Genomic DNA, 12,412 nt, shown 5'->3' with positions numbered 1-12,412 from the left:
CTGCTATGTAAGATTATTCTATGACCTTGGTGACAAGTCATGACTGACAGACAGGCAAGGGTTATGGAGAATAAAGGTACCTGCCTTTAACAGTCCTCGTGTAGAACAGCTGCTAGAAAGAAAACTTGGTCACAAACTTCAGCAAATGTTGGGTACCAAGACAGAATAAAAATTAATCTCTGGAGCCAGTTTTGTTGCCGTGCTTTGTCCTTTGTACAAGCAAATTCACTTTCCTGAGAAAATACAAACTGTCTACCGAATTTACTGTGTTTTGCTTTTTCATTTAAAATGAACTTACCGGGTGCCGTCTGCTTTCCAGCTAACTTTGTATGGCTTCTGCTCCAAAAATTTAATATTTTGCTTGTCCATGGAAACAGGCTGTGCTCCAGGGAATCCAGTCCTAATAAAAATAACCATGTTTATTAACGGTCCTGCAATAAATAGTCATACAAGTAAATACATTTTTCACATCAGACTCAAGTCCGTACCAGACTTGCTGCAAGGTTAACTCTGAGTTAGAACATGTTCACCAATAAAGTATTTTGCAATAGAAGTCAAAAGTCTATCTCATAGGAACAAAGTTATTTGCTTATGACAAAACACTAAATTATGTGGAACTTCAAAGTTTTAGCTTTGCAGAAAGAGATATTTAAATTAAAAATTACAGGCATGATAAGCATTAGGAAGCGGTGTGGATCACCAACTTTGGAATGGAAATGTCCAGAATCATAGACACTAAAACCAACATTTTCATTACCATTGGTCACAAATCCAAGTTGGCTGTAAAAATGAGTATTATACCTCCATATTTAAGTGTAATAGCATTGGTATAAATAAATCTATTGCTTGAGAAAGAACTAAGCATTTGTAAAGCTGGAGTAGGCCACATCTGGAATTCGAACTACAACACTGTTATCTCAATGGAAAAGTAATTCTAGAATCTTGTTTCTTAACACCAAAAATTGATCATTCCATTTCATTGTACAGTGCAAGACTTTCACTGCCAAGTGTGTTTGAGGCTTTTTTTAAATAAAAAAATCCATGGTCACCTTTTTCCTCATTTTCAAAATGACCAGTTTCATTCTGCAAAATTCAACACTTATTTCAAGAAAGTATAAATCAGTAAGTTCTAAATATTCTCATACCCTTCCCATCCACAGAACTGCTGACATTTTTGCTGTATTCCTCCTAATTTTGGTTGCGTTGTCACCTGGGTCACACATTTAACTGTTATTCCTTCCAAGAAAATTGCACCCTAAAAAAAAATAATTTAGTATTAAAGCCCCCATAAAATCAAAACAGAATATGTCAAGATTAAGACTGTTTTCACAACCCTCTAGAGCAATACAAGCTTAAACATTCCTTAAGGATTTACCCCCAAATGCCAAGATATATTAGCTCAGCTTTGCCAGGAAACTCACAGGTAAGCCATATTATAAAACCAGGAACTAAATGAGTTATTTATAAGGAAAAAATATAACTTAAAAAGGCAATAAGGATAAGGCAAAAGGAAGGGATAGCTAGTACTTAGATGCTTACACTACTTAGCTAATACTCTCAAGAGCATTGATCTAGGACAAACTTAACAAAAGAGAAAATATAAACAATAGATTTGTAACAAAATATTTGTATAAATATATTTTTATAATTTTTTCTCAATCTAAACCAGGTTATTAAAGTGGAGCTGCTATCCCAAAAGCCCCAGAAAAGCTTATGCACAATCACGAAAACTAATCTAGAAGTAAAACGCTAAAATAACTTGTACATTCTACAAAAACTTTGATGCCAAGAGGAATAAAAACAAATCTTGCAAAGATTTCTATGGAGATCTCAAACCAACCAGACTTAATTCAACAGAATCTCAAATAAATATTCAATGCACACAAAGAAGATCAAACCATGACTATTCACCTGTTGAACCTTGCATGTGAAGATACAAGTATCTCATATCTGTTCTCTAAAACACTTGAAAGTAGCTTTAACAAATCCAGGAGTAGTATTTTTCTCTGCATTTCCACATGCTGTGGCACCCCTCTGTTATACACTTGAGCAAGTCTAGGAACTAATTTGGCAAAAATAACATCATAAATTGGTAATAATTTTCTGCCAAAACAGTATCCTAAACTAGCTCACCATAGGATAACTCAGTACTAGTGACAGCACAAAGGAAGCAAAAGGGAAAGCAGGGAAAAGCAGGACCACAGTTTTCAGCACAGCCTGCAGTTAATTAAGAATGGCTCAGTCACATCACCAAATCACATTCTGAGAACAGAACATCCTAAAGAAATATACTGGTTAATAACCTTAACTACCTTGAGCTCCACAGACTGTGTGTGTCACTCACCCCACACAATTTACATGGGCACCAGCCGGGGCAACAGCACGCAGGGGAGTGGGCAAGAGAGGCAGACAGCTCCTTGTGCCTGGCCAGCACATTGTCTGCATTCTGATAAGTGGTGAAGAGCACCAGGAAACAAAGGAAGATGGTTCTGCCTTGCTTCTGGGAATAATGGCAGAGTGGAATGCCAGTACAACTGCTAAGATTGAATTAACAGGCAGGGAACAGGAAAGATTTTCCAGAAAAGAAAAAGTAATAAACACAAAATTCATATTGAAAGTGTTTCTTGCAGATTATCTGCTGCAAGTATAATCACTAAGGCACAGCACTATGAAAAAAATGTGAGTCACTTGGGTATTCGTGCTTGGCTAACTTAGCACTTCAGGTTTCATGAGGACATTCCTTGGATAAGGTGCTAAAACTGAGCCAGATCCATGCAGTTTTTATCCTACTGTTCAGCTCCCAATGCCTTTGGCAAAAGGACACTGGAGATCACAGTGCAGAGACTCCAGAGAACTCAGATCACCAGGAGCACATCGACTCCTCAGCATTGAAAACTACATGCACTGGTATCTACACTGTGCACAACCTTCACATCAGCTGTACTAATCAGCCTTGCCCCACTTGCCATGTATTTCTCCACCCATCACTTCAGCTGAAGAAGAAGTGGCAATGTGGATCATCCTGTGTTGGTTCATATCCTAAACACCATCTGAAAGAGTGGGGGAGTGGGAGCAGCCCCAAACACACACCTTCCTGACCCTAGTGGCTACCACCAGGCCCCAGTGAGAGCTGTCTTCAGCTACTCAGACTTGACTGTGTGCCAATATGCTCAGAGACTGCCTCCCAGAAGGCAAGAAACATTCCAAACATGTCAGGAAGAGATATCTTCTAAAATTAAGGAAGTGAGAGACAGAGAGTTACACTTACCAGCTTAGATTTAATACCTAGAAACACAGGATCAATCACAGTAACTGCCTCTTGGCATGTACAAGCAAAAAAGAACACAAAATCATACTGACTGTCACTCAGTAGCAAAGGTGTTCCACTAGACATTTGGTTTTCATAATGAAACAGGCTTCACAGAATTGGCATTGCATGCATTTGCCTTGGTTTGTTTTTTGTTTGTTTATCTTGTCCTCATCGAGGAACTCAGAAAACATGGGGCAGATGCAACTTCCATAAACCAGAAGTGTAACCTGTTTCAAAACCAGGTTCAGAGGAGTTAAGTGTTTCTCTAACAAAATAGAAGAATCTGCAGGGTCTGGTTTAGGCATAAGATAATCAATTTATTTCCACTAAACTTCCTATTAGCATTCTTATTTTTGTGACATCTCTGACTTTATTAACAGGGATACAGACTGGGATGGTAGTTTAAGATTCACTGTTATCTTTCATTTTAAAAATAGGCTGGAAATAACACTGTGCAATTCAGGATAAAGAAAGTTCTACACTTAATAATGGATAAGAAATTATACAAACACACACTGGTAGATAATTAGAGAAAAATACATGGAAGCAGCAAGAGACCAAAAGCTGAATTAGTATTGTTCTGCCTTGTGAAAGGCAATTATGTTGAGATATATAAACAGAAGTATTAGCCTTAAGACATGTGAAATTAATTTTTCCCTATTAAGCCTTACTAGGATGGCCTCAACTAGAGGCTTGCATTCAATTACAGGCACCACAGCATCAGGAAAACATGAGTCAACATGACAGAGTACAAAGAATAACAAGAAAGGTCAGTAGTACAAAAAAAATATACTGTAAGGAAAAAGTGAGCTAATAAGCATTTAACATGGAGAAGGAAAGGATCCCCATACTCAAGCACATAAAATGGTGCTGCCAAATCAAAAAATAGTATTTTTCCCATATCCTTCAAGATGTCCACAATTGGCAGAATAAGTGCAAGGGTTAAACTTTGCAAAACAGAGTTGGTCAGGCAGAAAAACCCCAAGTCACTAATATTTAGAATAATTGTACTGTGATAGTTAACTAATAAATATTATCCTCATTACATCAAATCAGTTTAATTGCTTCCTTCTGTCTCACAGATGACCCCAAGACACCTGCACTGAAAATCATGAATTAAATCATTAACAGCCACCATCCCTTCCAGTTTAAGATGTCACCACTCATTTCAGAAGCACTGCATCTCACACCCCATAAAATGCAACTTACTTGGGACTAGAAAAGACAACATTCCTAATAAACAGTAAAAGTTTGACCCACGAGAGGTTTGTAGGTTATGGCTCAGAATTACAACTTTTTGTCCAATTTGCAAAATGAAATATTTTTTTCCTGAAGTGAGATTCTAAGTGTCAGTTAATAATGTTGTTTTGATGCTACTGCATCAATAGTGCATGCACTGACAATGTCAAAACTTGTTTGGATTTCCTGTGTGGCACCTCAGACTCCAACAAGCTCATTTCCTGGTACCTGTCAACTTCCTTCAGGTGATGACAAAGGAAACTGTAATGGCTTTATGTTCTAATGATTCTGTAGTAGTGTAGGAAAGAAAGGCTGTCAAGATTTTTTTGCATCAAAATATGAAGTTTTAATGAAAAATGCTGCAGTAAAGTTTCTCACATCAGAGTTTCTGAAATGGACAGCATATTAACTTCATTTCATGTGCTAGCTAGAACTTGTTTCTGACTATTCACTACCCTAGCAAGATGCCTGGGAGCTGTCTCCTCCTCTACTACTAAACCTTTCTTCTGTCTCCACAAAGATTTGGGTCAAAATGAGAAAAATTCAGACCATTGCCATCACTACAGCTGCCTCTAGTTTTACACTGCCTACCCCTAGGCTTTTAAGATATGAATTATAAAGGTGGAAACATCTGTTGCAGGAAACCAACATAATACTAAAAATGTAGCCCTTTAGACAGTAAAATCAGAATATCTGAGCAAGAGGTATTTACCTGATACTCACTCCCCCTGTAGACCGCATATTTACAAGGAATCACAAATATCCATCTCTACTGAGTTAAGCAGCAGTCCCATCTGCCAGCCAAGAACCTTGGTAAAGAATTCTGCCCGTTCCTCCTCTTCGTGTCAAAGAATGTTCCTTCAGAGCTGCAAAACTGAATTATACGAATATGCATATTAACTAGATGACTTTTTCTTTCACAAATTATCTAACTCATAATTAACTTTTAGTTATTAATATGCTTATTCGTATAATTTAGCTTCCAGCTTTTAACAAAACTAGGGTGGCAGACAAGAAAAGGCCTGGGAAGCCAATATCATTCCTGTTAAACAGACCAGTTGAGTTTTATGTGTGATGAAAAGAGGCTGTCATTGTAATTCATCATAACACCTCAGCTTCCAATGCATCAGAAGACACATCAAAGAAACTCTAAGGTTCCAGCCCCTCCCAAAATATTTAGATATCAATGTTTTACTACAAGGCTTATGGAGGAAGTGGTGATATCCCATAAATATACTTTTACTAGGTCTTTACAGTGTGGGAAATTTTTTATTCCAGATGAGGGATAATTTGAAAGTTTTCAAAGTTCATCTTGCTTCTTTAGACTGGATTTTGTATTTCTGTCAGGTTAACATTTTCCATACTCCACCTGCAAACCTTGTTGACCAGCTGCAGTAACAACAAAATGCTTTTTTGCAGCCTATTTCAATATGAGGATTTCCAAATCTTCCCAAACAAACACACCTCAGCACACAAGTAAAATAATTCAGTATTATGAAAAAAAAAAACTATTCTTGCACCCAGCAATAGTCTAGCCTACTTTATTTGCAAATAAAAAGTGAGTCAGGAATTTAAAGAGAACTAAGTCATTAGTCTTCAGATGATACAAATATATTCTGTGTACTTGAGTATTAGTTCCAGATCATGGCAACTACAATAACTCATTTCCTCAGAATGCAGATGTATGTCAGAAATCACAGTAAGTGATCAGCTGTATTCCTTACAAAGCTAAAACAGCTTTGAACACATTATGATCTCAAAGTTGCCTTGGGTTTTTTAAGCTCATATTGCTTTTTGCTAATCCAATTTTCAATCACACAAATTTTCCAAAGAAAAACTATTTACTAAAATGAGCACTGTATTTTAAAAATTCTGAATTTCATCCACATGACTACAAAAAACAAGAGCTGTTTCCATCCAACTCTAATTACATTTCATCACCAAAGACAAAATGAATAACTAAAAAGCACTTTACTATCTCAAAAAAATTGTTATATTATAAAATTTTAAGTCATTTTTACAACTGGAATATTTGAGGTGTTGAATACTCAAGTTCCCAATTCACATAGGAAATACAGAAAGTTTACAATGTATCTGCAACTTTTTCCAGTTACAGACAGTGCTTCCAGTCCCCATTTGTAAGAGCAGTGACACATGTATAGCATGTAGGATGAGGTAACTGATGGGCATTAGGTTATGAAATTATGTTTAGCAATTCAAATATTAAATTCCAAATCAAAATTACCAGTTTTAGGCGTTCTTTTCTCCTCTTGCCAAAGGAAGAGCTTGATGATCCAGGTTCTGATTCTGGGCCTCCTGTTTTACCATTATCCTCATCCTCCTCTTCATCTTCATCAAAGCACCACTCTGGAAGCTCTGGTGGTGCTGGTGCATCATCTTCATCCCCATAACGACGAAAGAGTTCCTTCAAATAATCACCTTTATAAATACCCGGGGGTCTGGCCTGAGCAAAAGTAGCCACAGCAGCCTCAATACTGTCAAAAAAAATAAAAAAAATCATTCTGGACGCTTAATTTACATGTCTTAATCATGTCATGCTTTACCAAACATAAGAATTATTGGGACTGAGAATCAATACAAATTCTGAAGTGGTAATTGCAAAAACATTCCTTATATTTCCAAGTCCATGCTTAGATCAGCCAGGTAGCAGTTGCTCTTGCAGAAGATTCTGCATAACTTTGTGGGCACTGGAAATGTTCCCAAGTAACTGCAGCTGCTTTGAGACCTTATTGCAGCTCCTAGTGGTCTGCTGATCACTGTTTTATCACAGATAAAACGTTTTTTATTGCTACAGAGAAGCAATGGGTGACATACAGGTAAATACCTGAGGACTGCACAAACACAAAAGAAGACCAAAGAAACATATCAACAAACTTAATGAAGAAAAATGCAAATGTTTAAATTCAAATATGGTTACATTTTTCTCCACTAAGAATTATCTTTCCTCTCATTAGCCATCATACTGAGAAAAATCACCCTAATCTTTTAAATTACTTCTCTTTCCAGAAGTTTCTCATAAAAGGATTGTGGTTCAGTAGCCTTTTACTATGAACCTAATACTTAATCTTGCTCAAATAAATTAGAAGCTGGACCACAAAAAAATTAGAAACCAAAACTAATAGTGATGCATCTTTACCAGCCAAGGAGAAAACTCTCCAAAACATACAAGAGTGAGCACAACACAGAGGTTTTATTGTCGCCATTTTCATAGTTCCTATGAAAATGTTTAACTAAAAACACTGGAGCAGTAAGGCTCCAAGAATCAACATTTTAAAATCTTACTATATAGGGAAAAGGAGAAACCACAAAAATAGAGAGATGTCCCTGTTAGGCTTCTTGAGAAGCACGTGTCTTAAAACTGGAACAAAAGCACATACTATGCCCTGTAACTTTTTTTTTTTTCAGATATTTAATTCAAAATCCTTTTTTCCTTTTGTCTGATCTGTTCAGTATGGAATGGAGCCTGAGAACTTTAAGAGGTTAATTTTCCAGAATAGACAGAAATAGTGTCTAAGAACCAGTAAGGTTGATTCACTCCTCTGATCTTTGTAAGAGGAGAAAACATGACATTCTCCAGAGTGACACTATCACACAGTATCACTTCAAAAATGATAGTTTAAGAGTCTGAGTTACTTAGAAGGACCTTTCTTCCATATTCTCTTCTAAGACTCCTAATTTCTTTCTCACAAGACATTTTTTACTTTGCTATCTTTCTTAAATTGTTTCACATCTTCTGTAATGAATGCCACTGAAAGGACAAACCAACTAAAAGTTATGGGGTCTGAAAAATGCTCAATTTTTTTTCTGATATTAGAAGACCTCTATAATCTTCTGGAATATATGGCCATGAAAGCCAAAAGAGGTGGCACAGATCTCAAATACAGAACCCTAGCTGAAAAAAACCCAATTTTCCAGGTTCTAGAAACACAGCAGTCTTTGGGAAAAATGAGTTGTTGAAAAGAGAATCAAGTAAGCTTTCTGACCTTACCACTCAGAAAGCTGAAGAGCTTTCAGGTCTTTCTCTAAACTAACTATAAAATATATCCCACTGTACACAATACAGCAGCAACACTCCTACATCATACGCTTAAGGAATGAACACGGATGGATTTTTCCATCAGGAAGATCTTATTTCCTCATTAGCAAGAAACAGTGCCTTGTTTTAAAGAATGATGCAGCAAATTAGATTTATCTCAATACAATGGTCAGCATTAACCAGCAGCTTGCCAAAATTGTTTCCTTTGCTGTGGACATTTTTTCCTACCAGGGAACATCTGGATGTTCTATTAAAATAATCTGACAGAGATTAACAAACTTGACACAGTTAACTACTCAAAGCAAAAAAATAAGACACGGCTGTTGAGTTTTAAGGCTTTCCCTACCATGGTTTGAAAACAGATAGGCAGCATAAAAGTAGGAGATCCAAAGAGATTCAAGAGCCTTTCCTCTTCAGAACAAAGGATCAATTCTAAGTCTAATTATTGCATGCCACTTTAAAATTGTTTGATTAAAAGCATACAATCTAACTCATAGAAACAACAAGAATCATACTATAAAGCCATTTGTGTCTGTGTCTACTTTCTATACACAGTTGGGATCCTGCAAAGACTCAACCACCCATTACTAAAGGTTTTCCATCTCCATTACTCCAATATCTTTATTCCAGATTTACTAACAGACAGCAATGACCTAGTTCTTTGCAAACAGCTTGCACATGTATGCTAAGCATAATAACTGTACGTCCAGTCACAAGAAAATCCTGCAGCAGGAGCAGAATTTTCTTCACTTAAAGGACCACACATAAGAAATATCGGAATGTTTAACAGGCTTGTCAAGAAACATGACTTTCACAGGACTCTGTCAAGAAGGAAATAGTGTTTTGTAAATACTACAAAACAAAAGCTATGCAAAAGTTATGTCCAACAGGATGGTACAGACATTGTTTAGGTTTGGGGCTTCTTTTAAAACTAATGTTATGTAAAAAAGATATTTACTCAGTATGAAGGAACCAATGTTTTTAAAAGATGGAAAAAGGATGAGTTTGTATAGAAGCATGCTGTAGACTTTAGTCAAAAAACAAGCTGGAAACAAGGACTTTGTTTGCCCCCCATCCTTCAGAAGTATGTATGCTACTCTGCTGTTGCTCTAGTTAATCTCTTCAGATCTCAAAAAAGCCCAAAAACCTACACCTACACAAAAAAGATGAAAATGTACGAGAAACAATCCTTCAGGAATCTCTGAACTCTACATTCTTATTTAAAATGTGGGACATGTCATGGGAAAGAGACACAATGTGATACATACACTGCTCAAGGCCCACACAGCAGGTACAGTTGGCTTTTGATCTACCAGACCTGGAATTCTTGACTACAGGCTAAGCTATCAAGGGACGATACAAAAAATGTTAATATGGGCTGTTTACTCAAGATTCTTAGGCAGCTACAAAACAAGAAATAGTGAATACATTAGCACAGCTGACAGGACAATGAGTGAAACATACTGAAGAACCCTTTGGCCACATACCACAAAACCCCAGGAACTAACACACAAAGTTACCTCCAGTCCATCTTCTCGACCAAAAAGGCACAGATCAAAAATCCAGTTCTATTGAAACCATGTGTGCAATGGACACCTAGAAAAGACAAAAAGAGGGCATCATCCCTTACAAATGCTTTTAACAAACATAGTTAGTATCAAAAGTGTGGGTTTAGATCCTTCCACCTTCATTTGTAACATTAAAAGGTTATCTCCCTTCCCATCACAGCAGTACAGACACATAAGGTACATAAGCCTGAAAGGCAATTTATTACATTCTTTCTGCACATTAGCAGCAGCAAGGGTATAGGGCACTTCATCACAATCAAGAGCACTAACTTAATTTGACTGAAATATGGCTAATACAGATAAGACTCACAGATCTGCTCACATGCTTGTCAGAAGGCAATACAATCTAATTCATTAACTGAGCTTTTACTGGATTCAACAAGCATGACATTCATTTCATACCATCAGGCAAAAAATCATATTCATATTACCCTACCTCAAAATTGAAAGGGGTGCCAATAGACCATAATTCTATCTCAAATTCAACATAAACATACTAAGACCAGACTTATTAATTTTGAAAAAAAAGATTGCACAAGAAGAAAACTATACAACAGTACAATCATCTTGAATTACTTATCTTTTCAATGTGAAAAAAAGAATTAATTCTTCAGCCTCTGTTCTACTGAACTCATCCCTTAGTGAAAGGAGGGATACACTGTCAAATGCATCGCATTTTTTTTCTCTCAAGGCAACAGCACCATCTAGTGATAAGCAGACCAGCCTGAAAACTTGTGCTATTAAAAATATCATGAAGGATTCAGACAAGATGTTGCCTCTTCCTCCTACCTAATTTATAATTATAAATACCATTAAAGTTTCCACTAACATCAAGAGCAATTATTCTTAACGTTTTTCACTTGTTGCCATAGAATCATAGAATTGTTCACGCTGGAAAAGGCTCTTAAGTACTTTGAATCCAACCATTAACCCAGCACTGCCAAGTCCACCACTGAGCCATGACCCTAAGTGCCACATCTACACAGCTTTAAATACCTCCAGGGATGGGGACCCAACCACTTCTCTGTGCAGTTTGCTCTTGTGCTTGAAAACTTTTCCTAATGCCCTAAACCTCCTTGTGTAACTTCAGATCATTTCCTCTTGTCCTGTCACTGGTTGCGTAGGGAAAGATACCAATGGCCACCTGGCTACAACCTCCTTTCAAGCAGCTGTAGAGAGTGATAAGGTCACCCCTGAGTCTCCTATTCACCAGGCTAAACAATCCCAGATCCCTGAGCCACTCCTAATAATACTTGTGCTCCAGACCCTTCACCAGCTCTGTGGAGCTTCTCTGGACACACCCCAGAACGTCAATGCCTGAGCACCAGGGGACAATCACTTCCCATTGGCCTCCCTGGCCACCTGGGCACGCTGATGGCTCATGGTCAGTAAACTCAGCACACCCAAGCCCTTCTCTGCCAGGCACCTTTCCAGCTGCTCTTCCCCAAGCCTGCAGCATTAGCCAGGGTGGTTGTGACCCAAAGTGCAAGACCTGGAACACAGCACCATGCAGCAAGTCACTTATGCTTTAATTAATTTGCTCATTTCTCTACCACAGCTAATAAAGCAAGGTTGGTAGCAATTCACTTGATGTGTATTCAAACAAAATGTGAATATCTATCTTTTTTATGCACTCCTCTACACTGAGGAGTAGAACTTTTTCAACTGGAGAACCAGAGTACCTACAAAAAGTAGACTGATTAAAAAAAAAACAAAAAAACAACTTTAAGTGGGTAGAAAAAAGTATGTATTAATTGTAACAGGATTGGGTCTTGTGCCTGCCCCACCAAAGTTTCCTTCTTGATAAAGCAAGGTAAAAATTATCATGAATTTTTTGGATTCATCATTTCTAACCATTTAAAAATACTAAAAACTGTGTAACTTGCATCATATTAAATGAATTTTAGCTTCCTTATATAATTTATTCCTAACAATCATTTCTCCTTTGTTTTCTGCTGAAGCAAAATTTTTGTATGTCACCTCCTGAAGGCTGGCAGGCATAATGCTGTCCTTCATGCTGCAAAAATAGTTTCCTTCCTATGTTGCTCTAGATGAATTGAAAATTTTGATCACTTAACATTCACATTTCAGTCTCTTTTCACATCTAATCATGACACTGAGAACAAAATTGAACACAATTGCTACCACTAGTCCTCCAGCTGCTACTGCTGCCAAAAAGGTTAACTCAATAATTTTATACACATGACAAGGATAAGAAGCATCTCAGCATGAGACCAT

General features: G+C 37.2%; 1 protein-coding gene across 1 annotated transcript in view; it reads right to left on the bottom strand.

Moving 5' to 3' along the window:
• RNGTT (RNA guanylyltransferase and 5'-phosphatase) overlaps positions 1-12,412 on the bottom strand; it is a 170,291-nt gene that overhangs the window by 143,705 nt on the left and 14,174 nt on the right. The window contains exons 5-8 of the mRNA XM_058801514.1: positions 10,127-10,202; positions 6,795-7,044; positions 1,146-1,255; positions 299-400 (exon numbers count right to left, since the gene is read on the bottom strand). Coding sequence (XP_058657497.1) covers positions 299-400; positions 1,146-1,255; positions 6,795-7,044; positions 10,127-10,202 — 538 coding nt within the window. The remainder of the gene's footprint in view (positions 1-298; positions 401-1,145; positions 1,256-6,794; positions 7,045-10,126; positions 10,203-12,412) is intronic.

This window comes from Ammospiza caudacuta, chromosome 3, assembly GCF_027887145.1.
Source record: "Ammospiza caudacuta isolate bAmmCau1 chromosome 3, bAmmCau1.pri, whole genome shotgun sequence".
In the NCBI taxonomy this organism is placed as follows: domain Eukaryota; kingdom Metazoa; phylum Chordata; class Aves; order Passeriformes; family Passerellidae; genus Ammospiza; species Ammospiza caudacuta.
This window is presented reverse-complemented; position numbering and strand designations above follow the sequence as displayed.